The 27,949-nt window shown below is 49.0% G+C and overlaps 2 protein-coding genes across 2 annotated transcripts; one reads left to right on the top strand and one right to left on the bottom strand.

The window, feature by feature from the left end:
- Positions 1-540: 540 nt before the first annotated feature.
- PML (PML nuclear body scaffold) lies at positions 541-10,251 on the bottom strand. Its single transcript, XM_056866045.1, has 6 exons — positions 9,686-10,251; positions 8,281-8,861; positions 7,361-7,410; positions 5,270-5,513; positions 5,130-5,182; positions 541-708 (listed from the first exon to the last, which is right to left on the bottom strand). Exons 1-6 carry the CDS (start codon positions 10,249-10,251, stop codon positions 541-543), a joined length of 1,662 nt encoding a protein of 553 aa, XP_056722023.1.
- A 4,711-nt stretch (positions 10,252-14,962) lies between these two features.
- STOML1 (stomatin like 1) lies at positions 14,963-26,734 on the top strand. The gene is made up of 8 exons (XM_056865815.1): positions 14,963-15,110; positions 18,870-18,976; positions 19,641-19,790; positions 21,027-21,230; positions 21,655-21,887; positions 22,993-23,150; positions 24,667-24,885; positions 26,541-26,734. Exons 1-8 carry the CDS (start codon positions 14,963-14,965, stop codon positions 26,732-26,734), a joined length of 1,413 nt encoding a protein of 470 aa, XP_056721793.1.
- The last annotated feature ends 1,215 nt before the right edge of the window (positions 26,735-27,949 follow it).

Below are 27,949 nucleotides of genomic sequence, written 5' to 3'. Positions count from 1 at the left end.
ACCCCAAAGCTGATCTTCCCTCCTCCTGTTCAAACCATCTCTCCCCGAACCATTAACACGCTTTTTAATCCTTTTAATTATTTTAACCTAACTTTTAATTTTTATTCAGAGCTGATCTTGTATCGAAATAAAGATGATTGATTGAACTGCATCTATCCCAGCTCCTGGGTTTGCCATGGAACCAGGGGTTTTAGCACCGCCTGGTGGTTTTCCTGCAGAACAATATCTAGGGACTAATCCAGCCATTTCTGCGGGTTCATTCTTGAGGGAGGCCCAGGTCCCATGCGCTCTGCAGTTGCACCCAGATCCTCCCAGATCCAGCCTGCTTTGGGTTGGTTTCCTCTGATCCCACTGTCCGTCCCACATTTGCCCTTTCCTGTCCCCAGTTACCCTACCCACTTTCCCTCTTGCCTATTGCAAACTTCTTGTACAGAAGGAAAAGCCAAAAAGCATCAAATGCAAATGCTCGGGAACAAAAGAATGATAAACAGGTCGTTCGGACGCATTCTAGGCTCCCTGCTATACCCAACTGCCTTTTTGCTACGTCGCTACAAACACCTCTTCTTCCTCCACCAGTAATAGCTCTCCTCTCTGCTGCTGGGTTTTCGGCCTTCGTCCTGGCCAGTCATTTAAGGATGCTTCAGTCGAAGAGGCACATTGCAGAGGGGTTATCACTTTGCATTGATAGGAACGGATCCCAAATTGTGCCTTTTGAGGGTGCAAAGAAAAGGTGGTCGATTTTTTAGAAGACAATGACATCTACTGGCCTTCTAGAGGAATCATGGGCAAATTCTAGCTTCTGAGCAGGGCGAACGTCAATCTGTCTCCCTACCACAGAGATTGCTCTACAAGCCTTCCTATTAACGTCCTGCCACATTTAAAAGATTGACACCTGAGGTCCTGTTCTATGCACCCCAGAAGTAAGAGAGGAGAGAAGGAGAAGAGTTGGTTTCACACCCCGCTTTTCTCTACATTTAAGGAGTCTCAAAGAGACTTATAATCGCCTTCTCTTCCCCTCCGCACATTGGGAGGTAGGTGGGGCTGAGAGTTCGGAGAGAGCTGTGACTAGCCCAAGGTCACCCAACAGGCTTCATGCAGCGGAGTGGGGAATCAAACTGGTTCTCCAGTACCGGTCAACCTTGGCCTGTGAGCTTGAGTCCCCACCGGATCAAGGCTGAGAGAAGAAGGAGTTGGTTTTTTATATGCCTACTTTCTCTACCACTTAAGGAAGACTCAAACCGGCTTACAATCACCTTCCCTTCCCCTCCCCACAACAGACACCCTGTGAGGTAGGTGGGGCTGAGAGAACTCGAAGAGAACTGTGACTAGCCCAAGGTCACCCGCCTGGCTTCGTGTGGAGGAGTGGGGAAACCAACCCGGTTCACCAGATTAGCCTCCGCCGCTCACATGGAGGAGTGGGGAATCAAACCCGGTTCTGCAGATCAGACTCCACCACTCCAGACCACCGCTCTTGAAATGTTACAAACGTTATCAAGACGGAGAAACCACCTAAATAATATTTCCTTTAGGGCGGAGAATATTAGGCAATGAATTATCATCGCAATGTAGGTTTCGCTGCTTTGGCTATGGCTTGATAAAATATCAACTAAATATAGAATTTTTTTAAAAGTGAATTTCGGTCGGGGCGTGATGGAAGGGTGCCTGTCTTCTGCCCGTTCCTCCCCCAGTCCTTCCCGATCGTGGAGAGTAGCCAGATGAATTCCAAAGCATGCCTCGGTTTCTGGCAGGGCTCAAAGCGTCGGTCACGTTTTCAAGCTTGATTATGGGTTATAACTGCAGGAATACTCCCTTAATTGTGACTTAGAGTTGCAAAAAGGGGGGAAGGAATTATCTGTATAACTGGGTATGTAACGGGGGCTAAAACCGGCTGAAGTGAACCACGTACCTTCCCCCGAGTCCCCTGATGGGATAGTTTTATTTTGGCCCTGCTTCCCATCAGCTGGTCTGTTAAACGGACCTCCAGTGAGTACGAAGGCAATCGGTGAGTATAGTGAAAAAACAAACCTGGGTCGGATCCTATGATCCCCTTTCGTGAAATTTTCTTTTCAAGGGAGAAAGGTTTCTTCAGATGGAGAAAAGTCGCTGCAGAAGGAAACCTTCAAGAACATAAGAACATGAGAAATGCCCTGCTGGATCAGACCAAGGTCCAACTTTCTGTGTTAGAGGAAGGGACATCACGCAGGCAGGTACGCCTGGGGCGAGCTAGCGAAGAAACAGGAAGCAATCAGACAAATGTAGTTGAGCCCTGAAGCTCAAACGGGCTGCCGGAAAATGAGAGAAAACGGATTGAAGGAGGAGACATAAAACCTAGGTAATTTTGTCCCTCGCTTTTGAGAAACGATACTACAATGATTACTCTAAAACAAAAACCTAAGCATCTCTGCTTGAGCCAAACGTCATTCTTTCAGGACAGATGACAAACGCGCGCGATCGCTCTTTCTCAAAAAGGACTTTCGGTGAAAGCAGAGAATGACTGTGCGACCCTCACCTTTCCTTTCCTTTCCTCCCTTAGAAGCTCCTTGATCAATTGATCTTGAGCAGCATATATCTAGTGTTGGAGGGATATAAGGACTGAAACAAATCTTGCCACTGACAATGTAGCCTTGGGGTCCCTATCGCTTAGTAAAAAAGGCATTATGTCAATCACAGAGGCATTGGATTTGTATATTAAAAGGGGGAAAACGCGACCCTAACCAACTTTTTGACGGTCCGTGGTGTTGCGAGAAAATTTTCATTTTCTCTTACCTCTGAGCCCTTTAATTTTTGGCCTCCTCTGCCTGCTACTTACCAAAGCAAAGGCAGAGAATGTAATAGGAAAACACAAACCGTGTACTTAGGACAGTCTCAGACCACACACATAGCAGTAAAGCATATCGGTTTATTGAACTTACAAAGGTTGTAAGGCAAAGAGAAGAAGAATACTTAGACAGATTTAACAACACCCCACATAGAGACTGATACACAGACAGACAGATGGGTCATTCCAAAAGAGAGACAGAATGGTCTCTCCCTGGGAAGGACAAAGACTGGACAACTGGACCAGCCTTTTATAGCCTGAACCATGAGAGAGGGTCTCAAACGGCCCCCTCCTGTCAAATTCTTGAGGAAATGAGTCTCCACAAATCATGACTAAAATTGTTTAGAAATATCTTCTTCCATAATAAGTTTTTCATGTCCAGGTCTCTGATAAATCTTTGTTCCCTCCGTCACCCAATGTACCCAAAACAATCTCCCCCTACGTGAGCAGACAATTTGTTGCCTGCTTAAACGGCCTTGCTACTCTGAACATGATTTGGAGCACTTAATGTGCTTTGGGTGACTAGCTCCTAGCAACGCAATCTCCTATGCCCTTTAGGGTCAAGATCCTAACTGGAGCTGGGGTCAGCTAAAAGTCAGGTCTTCATATGGCTTCTAAGTTATAGATTAATAAGCTACAGATTAATGAAATTGGGTTTTCTTAACCCAAACCAATGTTTCATATAATAAAATATAATATTGTATTCTATGAATATAAACGGATGTTCAATACAAAAATTCTCACCACACGTGGCAGCCTTTTGAGCTGCTGCCCATGGTAATGGCCATCTAGAGGCTAGAGCACAAACACTTTCCTGGAAATATCAACGGCAAGCGAACGTCCAGGATGCAATGAGATGGGGTTCATCTTAGCAAGCGAGACCGGAAAACGCAGGCCGTAAAAGCATTTTTAGAATCTCTTCGGGAAGGCTGAAGAGCTGCCCTCATGCACGACGGAGTCAGCCGGTCAGAGTCTCTTCTGCAACCCGAAGAGGGTCACTGAAAAGGAAACAGATGGTTGTGAGGCCATAACCTTTGTGAGTGATGGCAGAATATCAGGGTGCATCTCAGAAAAACTCCTGGGGCTGAGGGCTGCTTTATAGTCTACATCACAGGTCCCCACCTTATTGACCCTGTGGGCAATTCTGGCACAGGATGGTGGGAGCCTTCCGCAAAATGGCTGTTGCAGAAGGCGAACCTTCCACAGAAGAAGGGAGAAGGGAGGAGGAGGAGGAGAAGGAGAAGAAGAGTTGGTTTTTATATGCTGACTTTCTCTGCCACTTAAGGGAGAATCAAACTGGCTTCCAATCACCTTCCCTTCCCCTCCCCACAACAGACACCCTGTGAGGTAGGTGGGGCTGAGAGAGCTGTGACTAGCCCAAGGCCACCCAGCTGGCTTCGTGTGGAGGAGCGGCCCTAAGCTATTGAAGGTAATGGGGCCCTTTATATGTCCAGCTGTCCTTTGTCAACAACAAATTGTCGCTGTTTTTCGTATTGAATATATGCTATATGGTAATTTATGGACCTAATAGGTATCTAAAGCCATTTGCACATAACAAAATATGTATTTTATCAAAGTAATTGTTGAACTGAAATATAATTAAGTTTTTTATCTTATATTTTGGAAATGTACATCTTTTTTTTTTCCTTTAAATTTTTTGGGGGGCCCCAAGAGAGTGGGGCCCTAAGCTATAGCTTGTTTAGCTTATACGTAAATCCAGAGGTGAGCTCCTGGAAGTGAGCTCTGTCTCACGAAAACTCATCCTGAAATAAATGTTGTTAGTCTTCAAAGCGCCCCTGGATTTTTGTTTGTTTTTTTCTGTTTGGCAAGCAGATCTGCGCCGTGTCTTTGTTCAACCAAGTTTTATTTCGATACAATATCAGCTCTGAATAAAAATCAAAGTTAGGTTAAAATAATAAAATAAAAAAAATAAAAGTTGATGATTCTGGGAGGGATGATTTGAAGAAGAGGAGGGAAGAGCTTCTATGGGGAGAGGTTTTCAATCCGCCGTTTACGAATCCCGCTAGACCGGAGGCAAAATTTGGCTACTTGAAGGGTTATCTCCCGAGAGGAGTCTGCTAAGAGAAGGGAAACTTTAGCTTCTTAAGTATCTTTGTTCAGCCCTGGGCGCTCTAGCTACCCGTGGGTATTCTGCCTCACCGAATACCCACGCATGCTCACGCCAGCCATATATTTCTCGAAACTTGCCAGCAGGTACCATTTCCCATGGGATTAGCTACGTTAACTCTGTTCTCTACACCCGGTTTTCTTCTCAATACCTTCACTAGCGCCGAGAGGATCTGAAACTTACCATGTTCTCAGCATCGGTGTCGTCCGAACTGCTGATCACTATACTGGTGACTTCTGCAAGCGGAGGAAGGAGAATTAGTGGGGCACGCTATCAGAGATCTCTCTGCTTATGGGGCCCTGACTCACGTCGTCACTTCTTACCCGATTCGCAGACCTCCAGGAAAGATTGGTCCGCGTCGTCCGAGTTGTTGATGACTCTCTGGTCTCTCTCCAGGGACATTTCGTGGGCGCACGGAGGGCAAATCGCCGCGTCCTGGATGTGCCCGGCAGAGGTTTCTCCCTCCTGGCTGTCATGGGCTTCGTGCTTCGGCATCTTGGGAGAGGCCTGGGTGGATTTTTCACACTGGTCCAGAGGTCGCTTCCTCAGGATGGTTATGGACGGGGTCTAGGAGGTAAGGAGCAAACCGTCGGGTTCGTGGAGGAAGACCCAGCATGCCGCCAGGGGACTTAATTTATTTTATTTTAAACATTTTTCAGCCGACTTTCTTCCAGACAGCAATCAAGACAGCTTATAATACAAATAAAATCCATAAAATAAAATAAATAGAATCAGAAGAATCCAAATAAGAAGAATCAGAGTTGGTTTTTATATGCCGACTTTCTCTACCACTTAAGGGAGAATCGAACTGGCTAACAGCCGCCTTCCTTTCCCCTCCCCAAAACAGACACCCTGTGAGGTAGGTGGGGCCGAGAGAGCTGTGACTAGCCCAAGGTCACCCAGCTGGCTTCATGTGTAGGAGCGGGGAAACAAATCCAGTTCACCAGATTAGCCTACATGGAGGAGTGGGGGAATCAAACCCGGTTCTCCAGATCAGACTCCACCGCTCCAAACCACCGTTCTTAATCACTACACCACCCCATAGTTGTCCATAAAAAAACAACACTGACAACCTAGAATATTTTTTCCGTGTGCTGTTTCCTCCCAGTAAGTACCAGAACGGCTCAGGAGGAGCTGGACATAGTAGCAAACTCATTACAACCCACAGAGAACTTACAAATCCATGAAGACTCTTTTCAATGCTGAGGGTATACATAGGCATCTGCGTCCCCTGGGCCTTGGGATGGTTTGTCTCATTACGCGGAACGTCCTATATGCAAAAGAAACAGAAATGGAAATTAAAAACAGCTTCAACTCCCAAGAGAGACAGACGGACAGGTGAACTTGGCTCCTGCGACAATTAGCCAGAAGCCAAAGTAAATCTACAAGATGACCAGCGATCCCAACGAAGTGGGAAAAAGATACGTGCCCAAATGGTTGCGGAGAAAGGTTACCCCACACACATACTGCTATGGCCCCAATTCATATCCTCTCCCCGCCCCCAGCATGGCTGTTCTTATTTATGTATCTCATTTATACCCATTTCTCAGTGGAGAACCAAAGTAGCTTTCATCATTCGCCTCTCTTCCCTTTTTTACCCTCACGACGACCCTGTGAGGTAAGCTAGGGTGAGTGTGGGTGGCTGGCTCAAGGTCACCCAGCAAGCTTCCGTGGCAGAGCGGGGATTCGAACCCGGGGTCTCCCAGATCCTCGTCCGACGCTCTAACCGCTACACCACACTGGCTCTCTTAGGAACAAATCTTAGCAGAATTCCAGCTTCACTCATAGTTTGAAGGGCAAGCCGGAAATCTCATAGACATAGCCCCGGCTGAGAACCAATTTTCCACTGTCTGTCTTGGGGATATGTTGCGTGTGTACCTACATATACCAAATAAACACACACACACAATTTTATTTTTAAAACCACCTGCCTTTTATTATTTTTGCTGCCTTGCTATGATTTTTATGATTTTGCAATGATTTGGTCTTTTTTCCCCCCCAAAGAAAGTTTGTGAGCTTAATCTGAGGCCGTTTCGTTCTAGACTGCAAGCCGCCCTGAAGGCCGTTCATTAGGAAGTCGGGGTGTCGATGTTTTAAATACAATAAAATAACCACCCCCCTGGAGGCCATTCAACTTCATCCGTCGCCTTTACAGAACAATCCCACCACAAACTACTGCACAAATTCCCACTGAACCACATCGGAGCTGAGCACGATCCAGGAACACATCTACGCATCCCTCACATTCTTCCAGTGCGCCCCAACGCAAGTGAAGGTTCCCAGCCTATTTTGCCATTCGTGCTCGGTGCTTTGCTGCTTAGATATTCTACGGAAACCATATCCTGGTCCAAACCCAACCCTGTCAACATCTTTGAGGAGGGGGTCCCTTTCCACATGATCTCCGGCCACCTTACCGTGTTGTGCGCCTGAGCAGAAGAAGGCACGTAGCTGGTGGAGGCCCCATCTGCAAGGAGAGAAGGACACGTAAAGAGGGGCTTTGGCCCAGCAAAGGTTCAGGTTGGCCACTGGAGATTTGATCGGCTATGACCATTTTTAAAAATGTTTCTTTGGCAGCAGTTGCTTACTACACCACAAGGATCTTCAATGTATGGCTGAAGGTGAGCTGCGATGGCCATTTCGGGGCCGTGCCCACCAGCCCACCACACCGTGACAGAATTCCAGCTGTGCCCGCAGGCTCAAAAATGGTTGGGGATCCCTGTGATAGAGGTTTATAAAACTATGCACAGGGTGGAGAGGAGGAGGAGAAGGGAGGAAGAAGAGAAGAAGGAGGAGGAGAAGGAGAAGAAGAGTTGGTTTTTATATGCCAACTTTCACCACTTAAGGGAGACTCAAACCAGCTTACAATCACCTTCCCTTCCCCTCCCCACAACAGACACCCTGTGAGGTAGGTGAGGCTGAGAGAGAGTGACTAGCCCAAGGCCACCCAGCTGGCTTCATGTGGAGGAGTGGGGGAAACAAATCCAGTTCACCAGATTAGCCTCCGCCGCTCATGTGGAGGAGTGGGGAATCGAACCTGGTTCTCCAGATCAGAGTCCACCGCTCTTAGCCACTACTCCATGCTGGCCTCGGCCTCTGTGCCCTGTTGCTGGACCTCCAGAGGAACTGGTTGGCCACTGTGTGAGACGGGATGCTGGACTAGATGGACCGCTGGTCTGATCCAGCAGGGCCCTTCTGATGTTCTCATGAAGGTCTTGGTCTCTATGCCCTGTGGTTGAACTGGTTGGCCACTGTGTGAGACAGGATGCTGGACTAAATGTTCTTAAGAAGCCACCCGAGCAGGCCAGAGAGATGCCGACGCCAGGCAGCGCCTCACCTTTAATCCCCATCACTTTCCTACAGAAAGCCCAGAGTTTCGTTCTGATCTCTTCAAAGTTCATCGTCTGGATCTTCTGCCCCGCCATCGGCATCCTCTCCCTCTTGAGCTCCTCCAGCGACTGCTTGATGAACGGGTGCATGTCCATCACCTCCTGGTCAGAGGCGAAGCTGCTCATCTTCTCCACCAGCTGCTTGCCGGTCCTCATCCGGCCGAGCATGCGCTCCATGTCCCGCAGGTTTGCCTGGCCGTCCTGAAGCTCCTTGTGCATGCGCTTCTCCGCGCCCTCCAGTAACTGGTCCCCCTTCTGCCGGATCCACCGGATCATCTCCTCCACTTTCTCCTGGATCAGGTCCTGGGTCTCCTTCCACATCGACTCCAGCTGCAGGGCCCGCTGCTGGAGGTCGGCGTAGGTCTGTTCGTAGCACTGCTCCTTCTCCCGCAGCTCCTCGCTCATCTTCCCCAGCTCCTCTTTCCTCTGCTGGATCTCCACGCTGATATCACAGTAGGATTTGGAGTGTTCGCCGTCCAAGACGGCACAGGAACAACACAGGGGCCTGCAGCACTGGCGGCAATAGATGCTGTCGAGACAAAAGACTCATGGAGTTGGAAGGGACCACCAGGGTCATCGAGTCCAACCCCCTGTACAATGCAGAAAATTCACAACTACCTCCCCCACACACACACCCCCAGTGACCCCCTACTCCATGCCCAGAAGGTAGAATCATAGAGTTGGAAGGGACCACTAGGGTCATCTAGTCCAACCCCTGCACAATGCAGGGAATTCACAACTGCCTCCCCCACACACACCCAGTGACCCCTACTTCATGCCCAGAAGATAAAATCATAGCGTTGGAAGGGATCACCAAGGTCATCTAGTCCAACCCCCTGTGGGAGACTCTGATCTGGAGAACCGGGTTGGTTTCCCCACTCCTACACACAAAGCCAGCTGGGTGACCTTGGGCAAGTCACACTCTCTCAACCCCACCTACCTCACAGGGTGTCTGTTGTGGGGAGGGGAAGGGGATTGTAAGCCGGTTTGATCACAGGGTGTCTGTTGTGGGAAGGGAAGGGGATTGTAAGCCGGTTTGATCAAACTGGCTTACAATCCCCCTCCCCACAACAGACACCCTGTGACGTAGGTGGGGCTGAGAGAGCTGTGACTAACCCAATGTCACCCAGCTGGCTTCGTGAGGAGGAGCGGGGAAACAAATCCAGTTCACCAGATTAGCCTCCGCCGCTCACGTGGACGAGTGGGGAATCAAACCCAGTTCTCCTAGAGTCCACCGCTCTTAACCACTACACCACACTGGCTCTCCTTATAGGATCCTGGAGAGGAAGAAAGAGAGAGCCTTCTGAATAGTTTGCTTTTTTAATTCCTTGCAGGCACCCCCCAGCTCCATACTTTGAAATCAGACCCTGGTTACTGTGGGCAGGATTGGAGCAGAAGAGGATGCACGATTTCTGTGCCCCCGCCAGGAACCTGGTGGCCGAATCCACCTTCACGTCACTGATCTTCTGGGCCTCGTGGCTGTTCCGCTTCAAGTACCACTGATGGGCGTCATAGCACCTCACGCAGAGGAACTCCTTGCATTCGGAGCACCAGAACTCCGCTTCCACTTTACAACGGGAACACAGCAAGCCTTTGCCGGCGGCGATCTGCTGGTAAGTGGTCAAGTTGGCCTGCAGGTGCGTGAAGAGGAGGTTGTCCTGGAAGCGGGGGACGGGAACCCGGCACACCGGGCAGTGGCCGACGGGCTTGGATTCCGCGACGCATTCGGAGCACAGGGTATGGAGGCAGGAGAGGAGCTTGGGGTCTTGGGGTTCCCTGTGGCATTTCTCACACAACAGGAACTGGAATTCTTCCTCCATCCCCTGCAGGAAAAGGGAGTAACGGGAAAGGTTAGGATTATGCCTCATCCGAAGCTTCTTGCTGTAGGCACAATTACGTGGGTTGTCTACAGAACACATGGAGTCTACAAAACACACGAAGCTGCCTTCTACTGAATCAGACCCTTGGTCCATCAAAGTCGGTATTGTCTACTCAGACCGCCAGCGGCTCTCCAGGGTCTCAGGCAGGGGTCTTTCACATCACCCACTTGCCTAGTCCCTTTAACTGGAGATGCCGGGGATTGAACCTGGGACCTTCTGCATGCCGAGCAGATGGTCTTCCAATGAGCCATAGCCCCCCTCCATGGCTGTCCAGGGTCTCAGGCAGAGGTCTTTCACATCACCTACCTGCCTAGTCCCTTTAACTGGAGATGCCAGGGATTGAACGGGACCTTCTGCATGTCAATACTGACTTTGATGGACCAAGGGTCTAATTCAGTATAAGGCAGCTTCATGTGTGTTCAGACCACTGGCCACACACACAAAAACCACGTTCTACAGACTCACTCTCCGGACTGGCGTGTTTGCCCAGGTGGCAACAATCCCAGTATCAACCAGGAAGTTCTGCAAGAGCAAACTTGAATTCGATTTAAAAGAGAGAGAGAGTAATCAAAGAACAAAAGAACATAAGAAAGGCCCTGCTGGATCAGACCAAGGCCCATCAAGTCCAGAGGTCTATTCACACAGTGGCCAACCAGGTGCCTCTAGGAAGCCCCCAAACAAGACAACTGCAGCAATATTAACCTGCCTGTGTTCCACATCACCTAATATCATAGGCCTGCTCCTCTGATCCTGGAGAGAATAGGGATGCATCATGACTAGTGTCAATTTTGACTAGTAGCCATGGATAGCCCTCTCCTCCATGAACATGTCCACTCCCCTTAAAGCCTTCCAAGTTGGCAGCCATCACCACATCCTGCGGCAGGGAGTTCCAACAGATAGATCAGATAGATAATAAAGGCCCTGCTGTATCAGACCAAGGTCTATCAAGTCCAGCAGTCTGTTCACACAGTGGCCAACCAGGAAGCTCACAAACAAGACAACTGCAGCAGCACCAGCCTGCTGGGTTCCCCAGCACCTAATATAATAGGCCTGCTCCTCTGATCCTGGAGAGAATAGGTCTGCATCATGACTAGTATCCATTTCAATTAGTAGCCATGGATAGCCCTCTCCTCCATGAACCTGTCCACTCCCCTCTTCAAGCCTTCCAAGCTGGCAGCCACCACATCCTGGGGCAGGGAGTTCCACAATTTAACTATGTGTGAAAAAAATATATATATACTGCCTTTCTATCTGTTTTATGACATTAAATGCTAGGGCGGCGATCAGCCCCTCTTATTTAAGTTAAGGACGACCAAGGCACAGAGTCGCAGAGATGCCTGGGGCAACTGAGCGCCATTTCTCTAGGAGGAAGAGTGGGAAATACAGACACACATGCAAGAGAAGAAAAGGAGATCTCGTAGGGCTGGGGGTGGGAGGGCCATTTCTACCTGCATTGGCGAGGGGACTCCGGTTCCTCCCGGAGCCCAGACCCGAGGGTTTCGATTGCAGATGCGGGTTGCAGGTTGCAGATTGCAGATGCGGAAGGAAAGAAAGAGCGAAACTCAGTTGCAGCTTCGGGGGATCAGTTTCATTTTCTGCTTTTGACGGCTCGAAGGGGCGGGGAAGGGGGGACGGGCGGAAGCAAGGATGCTGGGAAAGGGGGATTTGCAGACAGCGGTCCGAAGGAGGAGCCGGCTTGGGTCTAGGGGGGGTGCCTGTTGCCCCCCGCCCAGTGGTTTGTGCAACCCGATCCCGGGCATGCTTATTCTTTAGGAGCGAGGGACGCTTTCCGCGGAACCGAGCAGGCAGCTGCTACTGCGTTGCTGGGCGTTTGCAGCAGATTTCAGCTCCCTATTAAAAAAAAAAAATCCTTGCAGGGAGAAAGCTAGGATATCAGAGAGAAAACGTACTTGGTAGATCAATATACCTAGTTTGTGCTCTCAGGGGTCTCCAGCTGTTGTTATCTCACTCCAAAGGTTGAACGAGGCTGGTGACTTCTTCCTGGTGGGCTAGTTTTCTACGTGCAGGGAGTTTGTGAAACTATTTCGGTCTCATCCCAAGAGTTGACCTGGTCTATTCTGTGCTGAACTGGTCTTTTGTGAAACTATTTCAGTCTCATCCCAAGAGTTGACCTGGTCTATTCTGTGCCGAACTGGTTTTTTGACCGCAATAAATGATTGATATTGATATTGACCTGGTCTATCGACTGCTACCTGATATTCCGATTTTCTGTGCACAAGGAGTTTCTTTATTTGCGGGGCTATTTTAATAGCCTGGAAACTGATTGAGGCTGCTGACTCCTTCCTGGGATTCCAGTTTTCTACATGCAGGGAGTCTCTTTTGGGGATTTATGCACAGGAGGTTTCGACTTCGATTTGCCGCTTTCTAGATGCACATTTTCCCCATCCAGATTCTCAAAACTCTACAATAAACCCCCTTCCAACCTTGTTTCCTTCCTGTGGCCCCCCCTGTCCTACCGGTAGAAAGGTAGCTATTTCAGTGTTTTGTTTGCAAATAGCCAAGGAACAAAGAAGCATAAACAGCCACACAAAATGCACTCATGCCGTTTTTATTGGGAAACTGAAATTTACAAAAAAAAAATACCCCACAAAAAGGAAATACAACACGCTAATAAACAACAATGTTCACACACAAGGCGATACAAAAATCCACAGTTGCAAACAATGCATAGAAGTGCAGTGAAGAAAGTCATGTGTTAGGTTTTCATGTGTTTCTGTTTTCTTCCCTTCTCACTTCCCTCTGTGGCCCCCTAGTCTTGTGCCGTGGCCCCCCCATTCACGCAATTTTCACCTGTGGCCCCCTTGGAATATCCTGGGGACCCCCGGGGGGCCATATGGCCCCAGGTGGAGAACCACTGGTCTAGAGAGCAGCATATCCAAGGCAAAACCTCCCATGCATAAATGGACTTTGTGTGCGGAAATACTTCAGTGTCAGCCTGAAGACTGAACTCGGCTGAAACTGCTCACTGATATCCTAGTTTTCTCCATGCATGGAGTTTGTCCATGGAACTATTTCAGGACTCAAGCCTAAAGCCTGAGCTAGGCTGCTGAGTGCTTCCTGGTGGTCTAGTTTTCTAAATGCAGGTAGTTTGCTTGGGGAGCTATTTCAGTCTGGTCCTTTTTTTTTTAATTACTTTTTATTATTTTTTCCATAATAACACAATCCATCTTATTCGGTATTTCATAAAGCTTATCATTCCATATGTTAGTAAGTAGCAATATATAGCTTAATGTATACCTTCAATGTTAAATACATCTAATAGTTTGGACTTCCCCCCCAGCTTCCTCTAACCTATTCTCTATTCTTACTAGACTAGTATATAATTATTGATAATTTTCTATTTATTCCTAATGTCCATTATATACCCATTGTCTTATATAACCTAATCACCAATATTATCAATTAAAATAAAAATAAAATAAAATAAATGCTAATAGGTTACATAATAGTTCCCAAAAAAAGGATAGATTTATAAATTATTTACATTAATAAGCAAATTACAAACTGATTGTTATTTCCCCACTCCTCCCCTCTCTCCCATCATTTCAACACCCTCCAACCCTTTAACCCTGCTTCTTGAACGGCTTTTTCTGTCTAGGATTTCGGTTGGTTTTTTCTTGCTTTCTTGATATTATTTCAGTCTGGTCCTGAAGGCCGGGTTAGAACAGCGACTGCTTCTTGGTGTCCTAGTTTTCTGCATGTAGGGAAGAGACCGCCCGCTTCAGACAAGAGGGAGCCTTTCCCACATTAAAAGCTACACCAGGGTTGTTTCGCGGTGTGTCTGAACCAAAGATCAGAAGTGCCTCTCTGCATGTGCCAAAGTCCTCCCCAAGCCAGAGGGAGCAACCTCATATCTCCCTAGGAGAAAAAGAAACGGCGTGCCAACCTTGTTCTCTTTTTCCGTGAGCCAGCTTGTTGTCACCGAGGACCGGATGCGAGACCGGACTACCCAACCAGGAAGCATAACAGCATCCTCTGCACCTCCCTGAGCGAGCAAGCCATGCATGTCCTAGCTTAGCCCAGAGACAAGCCAACAGAGGCTACATTTACCAGGGTGGGGAGAGTGAAGGAAGCTGAAAGCATTTTTTTAAAAACCAGGCCTTCAAAGGGAAATTGATGCTTTAGATGGGATGCATCAACCCATCCTTAGAAAGAGGGGAGGGAGAGAGAACTGTCTTTGTGGAGGCTGGGAAATTCAGCGATAATAACGTGTAATGGTTCCCTGGGAGTGGCTGCAGCTTCTGATTTAAGCCTTTAACTCGGGCCAGAAAGTTTTATTAGTGCATTTCGAGGGCATGAAAAATTGGGGCGGTTCCCCGCTTGCGCAACTGCAATCGACCTCGCCGAACGGCTTGCGAGAGTCACGTTTAAAAGCTGGTTTGTAAAGCACAAGCAGTCACAACTGTTTGGAAGAGTCCCAAAGGGGTAGCCACGTTAATTAAAGAGGCAGCGTAAAGACCCACAAGATTTGATTCCAAGGGTGGTAGTTTTGGTGTACTTGATGCTAGTAATGAGAGGAAAAGAGGCCCTGGGTTAAAAAACAAAACAAAACCCAGCTCAAATCAGAGACTGCAAATAAAAAACCCTTTTTGTTCCTGATACCTCCACATCCAGGAGCTAAAATAGTTTAGAAAGGCGAAAAATCTTTATAGTTTATGCAAAGGAAGGTCACCGTTTTGAGATACCACAAAAAGTGCTTAGTGCAAAGGCTTGGGAAGGCGCTCGAAACATGTTCAGCCGGTCCGGGTACCAAGCCGTCCCGCTGGGAGATTTCAACCGGTTCCAGCAATCCAGCACCTGGTGGAATGGATCGCAGAGGGCCTTTTCCTCGCCGGGACACACATATGACCCGTTGGAACAAGGGCAGAAGGGATTAGGTAAATCCTGGCTTTAGGAAGGCGGTACTCTTTTTGCTTCCAACGTTCGGGGCCCGGTGAATCCATATGCTCCCCATTGGGTTTTGGAGTCTCTGTATGGGGCTTGTCAGCTTTCTTGCTTTTGTTTATGCTGGATGGTATAAAAATAAATACATACATTTCTGCCTGGGAATTAAGATCCCAGGCCATCGCATTTTGGGATAAACCGGCGGAAATGAATTTTACAAGTATAGTTAATGAATTATAGACAAAATGTAATGTTTTTTATAGTAATAATAGTATAAGATAATTTTAAATACTGTCAAAACACTTCTCCGGAAGTCTATTGGTGGTGGGACACACTGTTAAGGTGGGTGGTGGGTATTAGAGCACTGTGTATTTTATAATTCATGTGGTATGGGGTAATTTTGAATGATGTATAAGTGCTCTTTTTGTATTTTTGTATTTTTTATGTTATTGTTTTCTTTGTTTTTTTATAATTTGTTTTATTTTTTCTTATTATAAAAATAAAAAATTATTTTTTAAAAAAGGAATTAAGATCTCAGGGAAAGGCCCTATCCTGACTGTGCCATCCGTTAAAGATGCTGGCTTGGTGGGTACGTGAGATAGGGCCTTTTTGGTGGCAGCCCCACAGTTATGGATCACCTTCCCCAGGGATGTGCGCCTGGCCCCCTCACGATCTTGAGGCAACTGAATACAGTTTTATTTAGTTAGCTTTTTGGCTTCTAGTTTTCTGAGTCAGTGGAATGTGTACTCCAGAGAGCCAGCGTGGCGTAGTGGTTAAGAGCGGTGGTTTGGAGCGGTGGACTCTGATCCGGAGAACCGGGTTTGACTCCCACTCTTCCACATGAGCGGCGGACTCTAATCTGGCGAACCGGGTTGGTTTCCCCGCTCCTCCACATGAAGCCAGCTGGGTGACCTTGGGCTGGTCACAGCTCTCTTAGAGCTCTCTCAGCCCCACCTACCTCACAGGTGTCTGTCGTGGGGAGGGGAAGGGAAGGGGATTGTAAGCCGGTTTGCTTCTTCCTTAAGTGGTAGAGAAAGTCGGCATATGAAAACCAACTCTTCTTCTCCTCCTCCTCCTCCTCCTCCTCTGCATGGTGCTACAAACCTCCTCCTCCTCCTCTGCATGGTGCTACAAACTGTTTACGACAGTTAAGGTGGGTGGGACGATGAAAGAGTCTGCATTTGGGGCCGTGGAGGGTGGGGTGTGTAGTGGTTAGGGTAACAGATTTATCATCCTCGCCCAGGAAAGGGGTGTTGGCGGAAGGGTTCCCTCTGCACCACTCCGGCAGCTGTTCTAGCAAGCTGTAACATGTGTCGAAGGCTTTCACGGTCAGAGTTCATCGGTTCTTGTAGGTCACTGGTTCCCAACCAGGGGTCCGCGAGAACTAAATTAAGGTCTGCGAAACAAAGTTATAAACCCATAATAAATTAATATTTTCAATTAAAAGTTCTCTATTATAAAATATATATATTCAAATATTATTCTAAGTTTAATGTTTAACTAACAGTTATGATTAAAGTTTATTTTCAAATTCTCTGAATTTTTATTTTGAACCTTGGGGTCCCTGAACCGAACAAAAAAGTCCTAGTGGTCCCTGGTCAAAAAAAGGTTGGGAACCACTGTTGTAGGTTATCCGGGCTGTGTGACCGTGGTCTTGGTATTTTCTTTCCTGACGTTTCGCCAGCAGCTGTGGCAGGCATCTTCAGAGGAGTAACGCTGACGGACAGTGTCTCTCCTGTTCGCAGTGTCTCTCTTCAGTGTTACTCCTCTGAAGATGCCGGCCACAGCTGCTGGCGAAACGTCAGGAAAGAAAATACCAAGACCACGGTTGCATAGCCCGGATAACCTACAAGAACCAATGTAACACGTGTGTACAGTGAAAGTGGACGAGATTTTTCTTTCTTTCTTTTGGAGCTCCTATTGTTTCTTCCTGTATGGAGTTTTAAGGAACACAGGAGGGGCTCTTCCAGAGACAGGGGTATGCGCGTTGTTCATTGGAAGTGAAGGCAAAGCCCTTCAGAACGTTGTTACATGGAACAACGCAGGCTTCCGTCTCAGTTAAGTTGTCCGGGTAACACGTTTTGCGGTTCCGTTCTCTGGAACTGTGGTTCTTCTACAACCGGTTTCTTTCCTCCGAGCCTCTGGTTTTACCCTACGGGACGTGGTGAGGGCGGCCCATCTCGTCCCACTATATCTTGATTTTTTTTTTTTAATAATACCCCGTCGTGGTTTTTCCCCCCGCTGAACGGACCGACTTCTAACAGCGCACAGGTGGTGAAAAGACACACAGCTTGCGAAGCTGGCAATGGGTTATGCTCAGCAAAAGTCTGGCTGGGATTCATTGCTGGCCAGGTATCGCCGCCCACAAACGCTCGAAACGCCAGGACTAACAATAACAAGGTTTTCTTCGAAATGATGGATGGGAGAATTTGGGGTACCTTGTTTCCTGTTCGCTGTCTTAAGTGCCTGTGGAGTCTAGTCGCTCTAAAGGTCGCTCTAAAGCTGTGATCTAGAACGGGGATCCCGAACACGGTTCCCATGGGTGCCGTGGTTAGGGTGGGCAACCTCCAGGTCCTAGCTGGAGATCTCCCGCTATTACAGCTGATCTCCAGCCGATAGAGATCGGTTCGCCTGGAGAAAATGGCCGCTTGGGCCATTGGACTCTATGGCATTGAAGTCCCTACCCAAACCCCGCCCTCCTCAGACTCCGCCCTAGGCACCGGGCAACCCTTGCCGTGGGGCCCATCGACACCTTGCCGTCCAGAAGTTTTTTTGAAAGTGGGAGGGGCCAGGTGGGGCTTTTGTCCAACGGGGCTTCTGATTGGCTGCTGGAGATTTGGCTGGGCAGATTTTTTAAAAATGTTGTTTTGGCAGCGGCTGCCGCCACAGAACAAACATCTTCGCTGTAGGCTTTGTTTTGCTGTGATATGGCAAACCCCACTGGAATGGGCGGTGCTAGACTACGCTACGGAAACGCTCCAGGGGTCACCCCGTTAGTCCGTTGTGGCAAAACTGCGCAGGAGTCCAGGGTCACTTGAAAGACTGACAAAATCGATTTTGAACTCAGCCTGCGCTTTCCTGAGTCAAAACTCACTTCCTTTGATGCACAGAACCGTACGTCCAGGGAGGGACTGTGCCTCAGTGGTAGAGCATCTGCTTGGCACGCAGAAGGTCCCAGGTTCAATCCCCGGCATCTCCAGTTAAAGGGACCAGGCAAGTAGGTGATGTGGAAGACCCCTGCCTGAGACCCTGGAGATCCGCTGCCGGTCTGAGTAGACAGTACTGACTTTGACGGACCAAGGGTCTGGTTCAGTATAAGGCAGCTTCATGTGTTCATGTGTGACAGTAGCCAAGTCTACTTTCTAAAGGGGAGGGGCTGTGGCTCAGTGGCAGAGGATCTGCTTGGCATGCAAAAGGCCCCAGGTTCAATCCCCGGCATCTCCAGTTAAAGGGACTAGGCAGGTAGTTGATGTGAAAGACCCCTGCCTGAGACCCTGGAGAGCCGCTGCCGGCCTGAGTAGACAATACTGACTTTGACGGACCAAGGGTCTGATTCGGTAGAAGGCAGCTTCATGTGTGTTCATGTGACCGGGTTAAATGCTCAGACAAATGAAGCACTGGTAATCTGGTCAATCAATAGTAGGGATGGTATCTTCTAGTGGTGGGTAGGGGGGGTTGCAATGCTGGGAATGGTAGTTTTTTTTGGGGGGGGGCACTGCTTTTTCTTGACTTCCACCCTCTTTTTCGCACAGGCGTGCCCCAAGGGTTCTTCTCGCAACTTTGCCACGGGGGGATCATTGCCCTGGTGTTTCTGCTGACCGTCCTCACCTTCCCGATCTCTGGCTGGTTTGTTTTGAAGGTGAGAGGAGGCAGGTGATCAGCTGAAAGGACATTTCAAGGGGCAATCTGGAGAGACCCCCCTTGCTGGCTTAGAGCCGCCTCTGTTTCGGCCCCTGCCTGAATCCGTGCTGATCTCTGGTTCGTGGTCACAAACCAGCACTGGCGTTTGAAACAGGGTGAGGTGGCGGGCTCTCCTTCCCTGGAGGCTTTTAAGCAGAGGGCTAGATGGACATCTGTCAGCAAGGCTGATTCTGTGAGCCAGAGTGGCGTAGTGGTTCAGGGCAATGGTTTGGAGCAGTGGACTCTGATCTGGAGAACCGGGTTCGATTCCCCACTCCTCCACATGAGCGGTGGAGGCTAATCTGGTGAACTGGATTGGTTTCCCAACTCCTACACACGAAGCCTGCTGGGTGACCTTGGGCTAGTCACACTCTCTCAGCCTCACCTACCTCACAGGTTGTCTGTTGTGGGGAGGGGAAGGGAAGGTGATTGTAAGCCAGTTTGATTCTCCCTTGAGTGGTAGAGAAAGTCGGCATATAAAAACCAACTCTTCTTCTTCTTCTTCTAAATTTCCTGTGTTGTCCAGGGGGTTGGACTAGATGATCCGGGAGGTCCCTTCCAGCTCTATGTTTCTACGTTTCGGGTTAACGTCTTTCCTTTCCTTTTCTCTCCTTCCTCGCCAGACAGTCCCAACCTATGAGCGAGTTATCGTGTTCCGTTTGGGGCGGATCCGGGCCCCCAAAGGCCCAGGCTTGGTTCTTCTCCTCCCTTTCATCGACCATTGGCAACGAGTGGATATGAGGACCCGGGCTTTCAGCATTCCGCCCTGCAAGGTGAGCCGTTCCCATTCTGGAGAAGAGAGCTGGGCATCGATACAGGGCTGTCTGCATCTTCCTTGGAAGGAACCGGGTTACGAGGAGACTCGAAAATGTCGCCACTCGCAAGAACTTAGACAGTTTTGACTTTGCTGTCGTGCCCACTTTTCGTTTCCTTTATTGGTTCAGGCAGTTAAATTAGCTACCTTTGGTGGCCCTTGTGAGGGCAGAAAGGAGGGATTACAAACTTTGTAAAATAGAGTACTCAATAAATACATTTCTGCCCTGCCATCTACCCCTAGCACTGATGACAATGAAAAGCAAAAAGAAAAAATGTTTGCTTGCTGTCCTGCATCCTTTAAGATAAAGGTAGTCCCCTGTGCAAGCACCGGGTCATTCCTGACCCATGGGGTGACGTCATATCCCGACGTTTCCTAGGCAGACTATGTTTACGGGGTGGTTTGCCATTGCCTTCCCTAGTCATCTTCCCTTTACCTGCAGCAAGCTGGGTTTTCATTTTACCGACCTCGGAAGGACGGAAGGCTGAGTCGACCTTGAGCCGGCTACCTGAAACCGACTTCTGTCGGGCTCGAACTCAGGTCGTGAGCAGAGCTTTTGACTGCAGTACTGCAGCTGACCACTCTGCACCACCTATCCTTTAAAGCACTGGTTCCCAACCTGGGGTCCATGGACCCCCAGGGGTCCGCGAGAACTAAATTAATGTCCGCGAAACAAAGTTATAAACCCATAATAAATTAATATTTTCAATTAAAAGTTTTCTATTATAAAAATATATATTCAAATATTATTCTAAGTTTAATGTTTAACTAACAGTTATGATTAAAGTTTATTTTCAAATTCTCGGAATTTTTATTTTGAACCTTGGGGTCCCTGCACTGAACAAAAAAGTCCTAGTGGTCCCTGGTCAAAAAAAGGTTGGGAACCACTGCTTTAAAGGGATAGGCAATTGTTGTTTGAAGTATTCATTTAAAATATTTATATAAGCGGTTTCCAAATTCACAGATAATACCATAACCATTAAGACTAACAACGGCAGGTTCAAAAAAAAATTAGGACTGCCACAGGTCAGCATCCTAAGGCCCTTTTAAATAATCCCACCATACCCAAATCTGAAACCGGGTCTCCCAGATCCTACTCCAAGGCTCTAACCACTACACCACATTGTCTGCCACCAGGAATGTGTTATCGATAATTCAGGACTAGTTCAGAAGCCGCTCTCTTTGGTCTCCGCAGCTAACCTCGCAAGATGGCGCTCTGGTGTCTGTCGGAGCCGACGTCCAGTTCCGCGTTTGTGATCCGGTGCTTTCCGTCATGACGGTGAACGATCTCAACATGGCGACGCGGATGACCGCCCAGAACGTCATGACCAAGATTCTGCTCAAGAAGTACCTGTGGGAGATCCAAACGGAGAAGCTCCGGATTAGCGACCAGCTCTTGGTAAAACCTACGGGTTGTGGCTGAGCCGAGCCCTAGGGTACAAACTTCCGCTTCTTTGGGGGCCCCTCTGGAAAAAAGCATTTTAAGAACATAAAACAACAAAAAAATGGAGCAATCCTTAAGGGGGGGGAAGAAATCCAAGCCTCGGTTTTAAAAAGCCTTTCTTCTGCTAAAAAGAGCTCCCAGGAAGCATTTGAATCCCCGCCTCTGGACATGCTGCTTTGTAATTGGCGGTGAGCGAAACCAAGCTTGTGTGTCCCACGCTTTGCCTTCTGCTCGGAGATTTCACCCGGGCTGAGCTCAGGGGAGAGGGAAGAATCGGGTTAACAGAGGAACGGGAAGATTGCGAGGACTGGTAAATGACCATAGAGGAGACCCAAACACCCAAGACTTACGTCTGTCTGTTTTCTTCCCTTCTTTCTAGCTGGAAATCAACGATGTTACCAAGTTGTGGGGCCTGCAGGTGGAGCGGGTGGAGCTGATACTGGAGGCCGTGCTCCAGGTCCCCCCGGAGACGGTGACGGTCACGGGAGCTTCAAACAAGCTCCCGGCCTGTGGAGTGCAAGGGCTGGACACCACCATCCAGCAGCTGGCTCTCCACTTCTTCGGCAAGAGCTTAGCCGCGGCAGGAGCCGCAGCAGGTGAGGCTTTTGTTGGGTTGCCAACCTCCAGGTACTAGCTGGAGATCTCCCACTGCTACAACTGAGCTCCAAGGGGCCTCTCGGTGAATGTGATCCTCCGTTGGTAACCCAAGCTTAACCGGAAAATAAATAAAAACCCTGTGTCCCTGGCAGCTGGTAAATCAAAGTAGACTTCCCCTGACACTGGAGGCTCCCCTCTTAGCAATTTAGACCCCATGAGTTTGTGTAATCCAGGGGTCCCAAATGTGGCAAATGACAACCGCACCCTCCCACAAGCTTGCTTGTTTCCTGCTCGAAGTGATCCATAACTAGATTGGACCAGAGGTGCCCATGTGGGCACTGCGGAGCCTGCCAGCACCTTTCCTGCCACCCACCAAGTGTTTTTAAAAAGGGGGTGGGGCCAGGTGAGGTTTTTGTAGGGTTGCCAACCTCCAGGTACTAGCTGGAGATCTCCCGCTATTACAACTGATCTCCAGCTGATAGAGATCAGTTCACCTGGAGAAAATGGTCGCTTTGGCCATTGGACTCTATGGCATTGAAGTCCCTCCCCTCCCTACACCCTGCCCTCCTCAGACTCTGCCCCAAAACCTCCCACCAGTGGTGAAGAGAGAACTGGCAACCCTATGCTTTTGCCCAGCAAGGCTTCTGATTGGCCATTGGATATTCGGTTGCCTGTGCAATTTGTTTTTTAAATGTTGCTTTGGCAGTAGCTAGGTTTGCCAACCTCCAGGTAGTAGCTGGAGATCTCCTGCTATTACAACTGGTCTCCAGCCGATAGAGATCAGTTCCCCTGGAGGAAATGGCCGCTTTGGCCATTGGATTCTGTGGCTTCGAAGCCCCTCCCCAAACCCCGCCCTCCTCAGGATCCCACCCCAAAATCTCCAGGTATTTCCCAACCCGGAGCTGGCAACCCTAGCAGCAGCTGCCACCATATCACAGAGATCTCCACTGCGTGACTGAAGGTATGCTGTGGTAGCCGTTTTGTGGCCAGCCTCCACCTCCGGCAGCAGAGATTTTGTGGCCGTGCCCACCACGCTGTGTCAGCCCTCCAGAGGTGCCCACTGGCACGAAAACGTTGGGGACCCCTGTTCTCATCCTCCTCTTGCAGTTGCCCAGATCAGTGAGCCTTGTCCTGTCTTGCACCATTCTGTTCCAGAGGTTAATAATGCGGTATGTGAAAAGGCGCCTTCTCATTCCTCACCCACTGACTCCTTGTCTTCACGTCGGGGAGAAAAAAAACCTTTGGTTGTCTCTAGCCCTGATGAGCTCCAACCACAAGGTAAATTCCTCCACCCGCCTTCTGGGTTTTGCCAGCATGGTGTAGTGGTTAAGAGCAGTGGTTTGGAGCAGTGGAGTCTGATCTGGAGAACCGGGTTTGATTCCCCCACTCCTCCACGTGGGCGGCGGAGGCTAATCTGATGAACTGGATTTGTTTCCCCCCACTCCTACACAAGAAGCCCGCTGGGTGACCTCGGGCCAGTCACAGATCTCTTAGCCCCACCTACCTCACAGGGTGTCTGTTGTGGGGAAGGGGTTGTGAGCCCGTTTGATTCTCCCTTAAGTGATAGAGAAAGTCGGTATATAAAAACCAACTCTTCTTCATCATCTCAGGGGGCATTGGGATGGGCGGCCAGTGTAATATAGTGGTTGGGGCTGCGACCAAGGAGAACCAGGTTCAAATCCACACCACACCTCAAAACTCACTGGGGCGACCCTCGCGGGCCCAGTTGCTCTCTGTCAGTTGACACTACCTTACAGGGTTGTGGTGCTTCTCCCCTCCTCCATTTGGTCCTCACATCCGGCACCCTGAGCTTCTTGTAGGAAAGAGGGGCTGTAAACATGAAAAGAGCCTTTCTCGTGTTTTTTGGTTAAAGGGATAAGGTGTAACTTGGCAGCCAAGGGCATATTTTGCACTTGGAAGTGTTCAGTCCCTAGTTAAAAGGATCTCAAGGGAGATGAAGAGGCATCACCAGGAAGAGTAGACAACGTGACATTGGAGTGGTATAATATAGCTTCGTAGGTCTGGAAAGAGAACATCCCACAATTGAAAGACAGAGCACCTGAACAGAATGTGTCGTTGATTGCTTTTGCCAGGAGTCCCTGAATTGCACAAAATCCCTGATTGTTTGTGCCTCTCAAACCTGAGAATCACTGTTTCCAGGAGTCCCTGGATTCCACAAAATCCCTGATTGTTTGTGCCTCTCAAACCTGAGAATCACTGTTTCCAGGAGTCCCCGGATTCCACAAAATCCCTGATTGTTTGTGCCTCTCAAACCTGAGAGTCACTGTTTCTAGGAGTCCCCAGATTCCACAAAATCCCTGATTGTTTGTGCCTCTCAAACCTGAGAATCACTGTTTCCAGGAGTCCCCGGATTCCACAAAATCCCTGATTGTTTGTGCCTCTCAAACCTGAGAGTCACTGTTTCCAGGAGTCCCCGGATTCCACAAAATCCCTGATTGTTTGTGCCTCTCAAACCTGAGAATCACTGTTTCTAGGAGTCCCCGGATTCCACAAAATCCCTGATTGTTTGTGCCTCTCAAACCTGAGAATCACTGTTTCCAGGAGTCCCTGAATTCCACAAAATCCCTGATTGTTTGTGCTTCTCAAACCTGAGAATCACTGTTTCCAGGAGTACTTGAATTCCACAAAGTCCCTGATTGTTTATGCCCCTCGAACCTGGGAATCAGTCAAGAGCAGGCCGCCTTAAGACGTTTCCTTGTTGCTGTGTATATGTGTGTTTTGGTTGTTTCCTCCTCCTGGTTTTTTTTTTTACCTTTCCCTCCCCCCCCCTCAGTGGATCATGTGGAAGTACAGAGTGAAACTGGGCCTTCTGCCCCTGCCAACAGAACCATGGTACAGGATATGAGGAAGCGCTTTGATCCCGATGAGTTCCTGCTAACCGTGGACGAATACTTGTCCGAGTCCTTAGTGAACCAAATCAGAGCTTGCTACCAGTTCAACATTCTGCTGCCCAGCGGACAACAGAACACCTATTTCATCGATCTCTCCTCAGGTCAGTTGATCCATGAAAGGTATCTTTAAAACCATGCCGCTGGCCTCTTGCAAGCAGCCGTCACTCCCCGGTGGGTGGAAACCCGTACCCGGAAATCTCTAAAGGGCTTGGATCCACGGTACCTGAGGGTCCTCTTCTCCCAGATCAGCCTGTCCAAGCCCTCCATGAAGAGAGTTTCGGTAGGGTAGCTGTGTCCGTTTGCAGTAGGAGAGCTGGATTCGAGTCCAGTGGCACCTTAGTGTGTGTGTGTTATAAGTGCCGTCAAGTCGCTTCTGACTCACGGTGACCCTATGAATCAGTGTCCTCCCAAAATGTCCTATCTTTGACCGCCTTGCTCAGATCTTGCAAATTGAGGGCCATGGCTTCCTTTATTGAGCCAATCCTTGGTGGCCAACAAGATTTTCGGGGTATAAGCTTTAGAAAGTCAAAGGTCCCTTTGTCAGCATTTACCCCAAAAATCTTGTTGGTTTTGAAGGTGCTCCTGGCCTCGAATCTAGATGTTCAGAGCCCAGAAACAATGAAATTGCCTTGTATGAGGTGGGACTGATGAAGAGGCCTCATAAAAGGTTTGTGGAACTCCCATCCCCGCCGGGTGAAGCCCACAAGAGGAGGTAGAAAAAACCATTTTTGTTCCAGAAAGACTTTGGAGAGTAGGATTGCCAAACTCCAGGTTGGACCTAGAGATCTCCTGGCGTTACAACTCATCTCCAGATTACAGAGAGCCGTCCCCCTGGAGGAAAAGGATGCTTTGGAGGGTGGGATCTATGGCATTATAACCCGCTGAGGCCCCTGTCTTCCCCTGGCTCCACCTCCAAATCTCCATGAATGTCCAGATCTTGAGCTGGCAATCCTGTTGGAGCGGCTGATGCCAAGTTCCTTGTTTTTTTCCTCATTGTGTATTTAAGAATATTTTAAACTGTTTTTAAAATGGTTGTGGGCTGCCCGAAAGGGGAGGGAGGATTCCCAGAGGGAGAGAAAATGTGACTTCTTTTTTTTAGCTATAATACTAATAACGCTGCTGCTTTCGTGTGGACCAAGCCTATCTCCTGCACTGTTCATTAACCAGAACATGTCCCCTAGTGTTTTTTAAAAAAGCAATCTGTACAGTTTCCTAATTGGAGAAGCGTGAGCTGTGTGCGAAACGTGTAGATCGGGAAGCTGGGTGCAAGATAGATATTGTTTTAAAATGTACTGTACTGTAATGTGTGTGTGTGTGTTAAGTGCTGTCAAGTCGCTTCCGACTCATGGCGACCCTATGACTCAACGTCCTCCAAAATGTCCTGTCTTTGACAGCCTTGCTCAGGTCTTGCAAACTGACGGCTCTGTCTTCCTTTATTGAGTCCATCCATCTCTTGTTGGGTCTTCTTTTCCTATTACCCTCAACTTTTCCTACCATTACTGTCTTTTTCCAGTGCCTCTTGTCTTCTCATAATGTGACCAAAGTATGATAGCCTCAGTTGAGCCACTGTAGCTTCTAGGGTCAGTTCAGGCTTGATTTGATCTATAACCCACTGGGGGGGGTTTTGTTTTGTTTTTTGGCAGTCCACGGTGCGCCCACCACCCCGTGTCTGAATTGCAAGGGTGCCCAGAGGCTCAGAAAGTTTGTGGGGGGACCCCTGTTGCAGGCGCTGATCTTCCTCTCCTTCCTTCCATAGGCCATGGGAAGACTGGCTGTGGGGTGCCTGACCGCACCCCGGACGTGGTGCTGGAGATAGCAGAGAGTGACCTGGGGCCCTTAGTCTGGGGGGACCTCAACCCTATGAATGCCTACGTCTCCGGGAAGGTGCGGGCGCATGGAGACCTCACCAAGGCCCTGAAGTTGGAAATCCTCTTCAGGGCGATGAAATAGCCCCGCTGAACAACTCCGGGGCAGAACAAGATCGGGGCTGGTTTCTTAACGATGCACTTTTTGGAGAGGTGATTAGCCCACACGGGTGGCTCTATACCAGTCTGTGTGCCCGTTTGGGCAAGCCTGCTTAGTGGTTGATGAGTTGCCTTGATCTTCCAGCCCCCTTTGCTGCGTCTGCAAACTTGGGGGGCCCTGGGCTTTGAATTCGCAGCGCCGCAAAGGCCTGAAGTCGCTCGGAACCGTTCCACGTCCAGAAAGACCGGGGCGGAGATCAGCCATCGAAGGTCGCTTGCAAGGATTGTGGATGTGTCTGGGTGACTGTATGGGAATAAGGGAAAGAGGGGAGGTAGATAAAGGGGTCAGGCAAAGCGACACGCCTGCTCATGCCCTCGGTGAAGAAATGCCGCAACAGAATTCTGCGCACAGTGGCAAAAAATTTCAGTCTTTGAATACCCTTCTTGTTGTTTTAATCTCGAAGTTTCCTTTTGAAATTTGTCCATGGCATGAATTAAAAAAAAAAATACCTTGTATCTTAATTCTTGCTGTTGGGTTTTAAGGCAATAAACACGTTATTTATTTTTTACTTCATTCGTGCCCGGCCTTTCTCCCTAGCGCGGCCCCCGTCGTCCTCCTCTCCTCGGTTTTATCCTTGCCAACAACCGTGCGAGGTGGGTTAGGCTGGGAGTCATGTGACTGCTGCGAGCTTCCGTGGCAGAGTGGGGATTCGAACCTGCCAGATCCTAGTCCAACCCTCTTAACCACACTGGCTATCTAAGTTTTGAGTCAGACTTTTGGTCCGTCTTCCTCAGCTGTTCCCTCTTCCAAAGGGAGGGGCCGTGGCTTAGTGGTAGAGCATCTGCTTGGCATGCAGAAGGTCCCAGGTTCAATCCCTGGCATCTCCAGTTAAAGGGACTAGGCAGGTAGGTGATGTGAAAGACCCCTGCCTGAGACCCTGGAGACCGCTGCCGGTTTGAGTAGACAGTACTGACTTTGATGGACCGAGGGTCTGATTCAGTAGAAGGCAGCTTTGTGTGTTCCAGTTGGGCAGGAGCAAAGTTTTTGTCTCAGCCCGTTCCCTGAGATCCTTGAATGGCGATAACAGGTATTGAACTCTGGTCCCTTCTGTATGTAAACATGTATATGTGCTCGCACTGGGTGGTGGTTTCCCTCTTTCCTTTAATAACCAAGCAGGGAGCCCGGGGAACCCAAGTTCTA

The sequence above is a fragment of the Euleptes europaea genome, chromosome 20 (assembly GCF_029931775.1).
Source record: "Euleptes europaea isolate rEulEur1 chromosome 20, rEulEur1.hap1, whole genome shotgun sequence".
NCBI classification, from domain to species: domain Eukaryota; kingdom Metazoa; phylum Chordata; class Lepidosauria; order Squamata; family Sphaerodactylidae; genus Euleptes; species Euleptes europaea.
This window is presented reverse-complemented; position numbering and strand designations above follow the sequence as displayed.

Excerpts from the sequence above, each read along its gene's own strand:
- STOML1 (XM_056865815.1), top strand. The coding sequence starts at position 14,963 with ATGTTCAGCCGGTCCGGGTACCAAGCCGTCCCGCTGGGAGATTTCAAC. Across the intron at positions 18,977-19,640 it reads CTGGCTGGTTTGTTTTGAAG|ACAGTCCCAACCTATGAGCG; the intron begins GTGAGAGGAGGC and ends CTTCCTCGCCAG. Across the intron at positions 21,888-22,992 it reads GCAGGTGAGGCTTTTGTTGG|TGAGCCTTGTCCTGTCTTGC; the intron begins GTTGCCAACCTC and ends TGCCCAGATCAG.
- PML (XM_056866045.1), bottom strand. The coding sequence starts at position 10,251 with ATGTGTTCTGTAGACAACCCACGTAATTGTGCCTACAGCAAGAAGCTT. Across the intron at positions 7,411-8,280 it reads GAAAGTGATGGGGATTAAAG|ATGGGGCCTCCACCAGCTAC; the intron begins GTGAGGCGCTGC and ends CTCTCCTTGCAG. Across the intron at positions 5,183-5,269 it reads CCTGGAGGTCTGCGAATCGG|AAGTCACCAGTATAGTGATC; the intron begins GTAAGAAGTGAC and ends CTCCGCTTGCAG.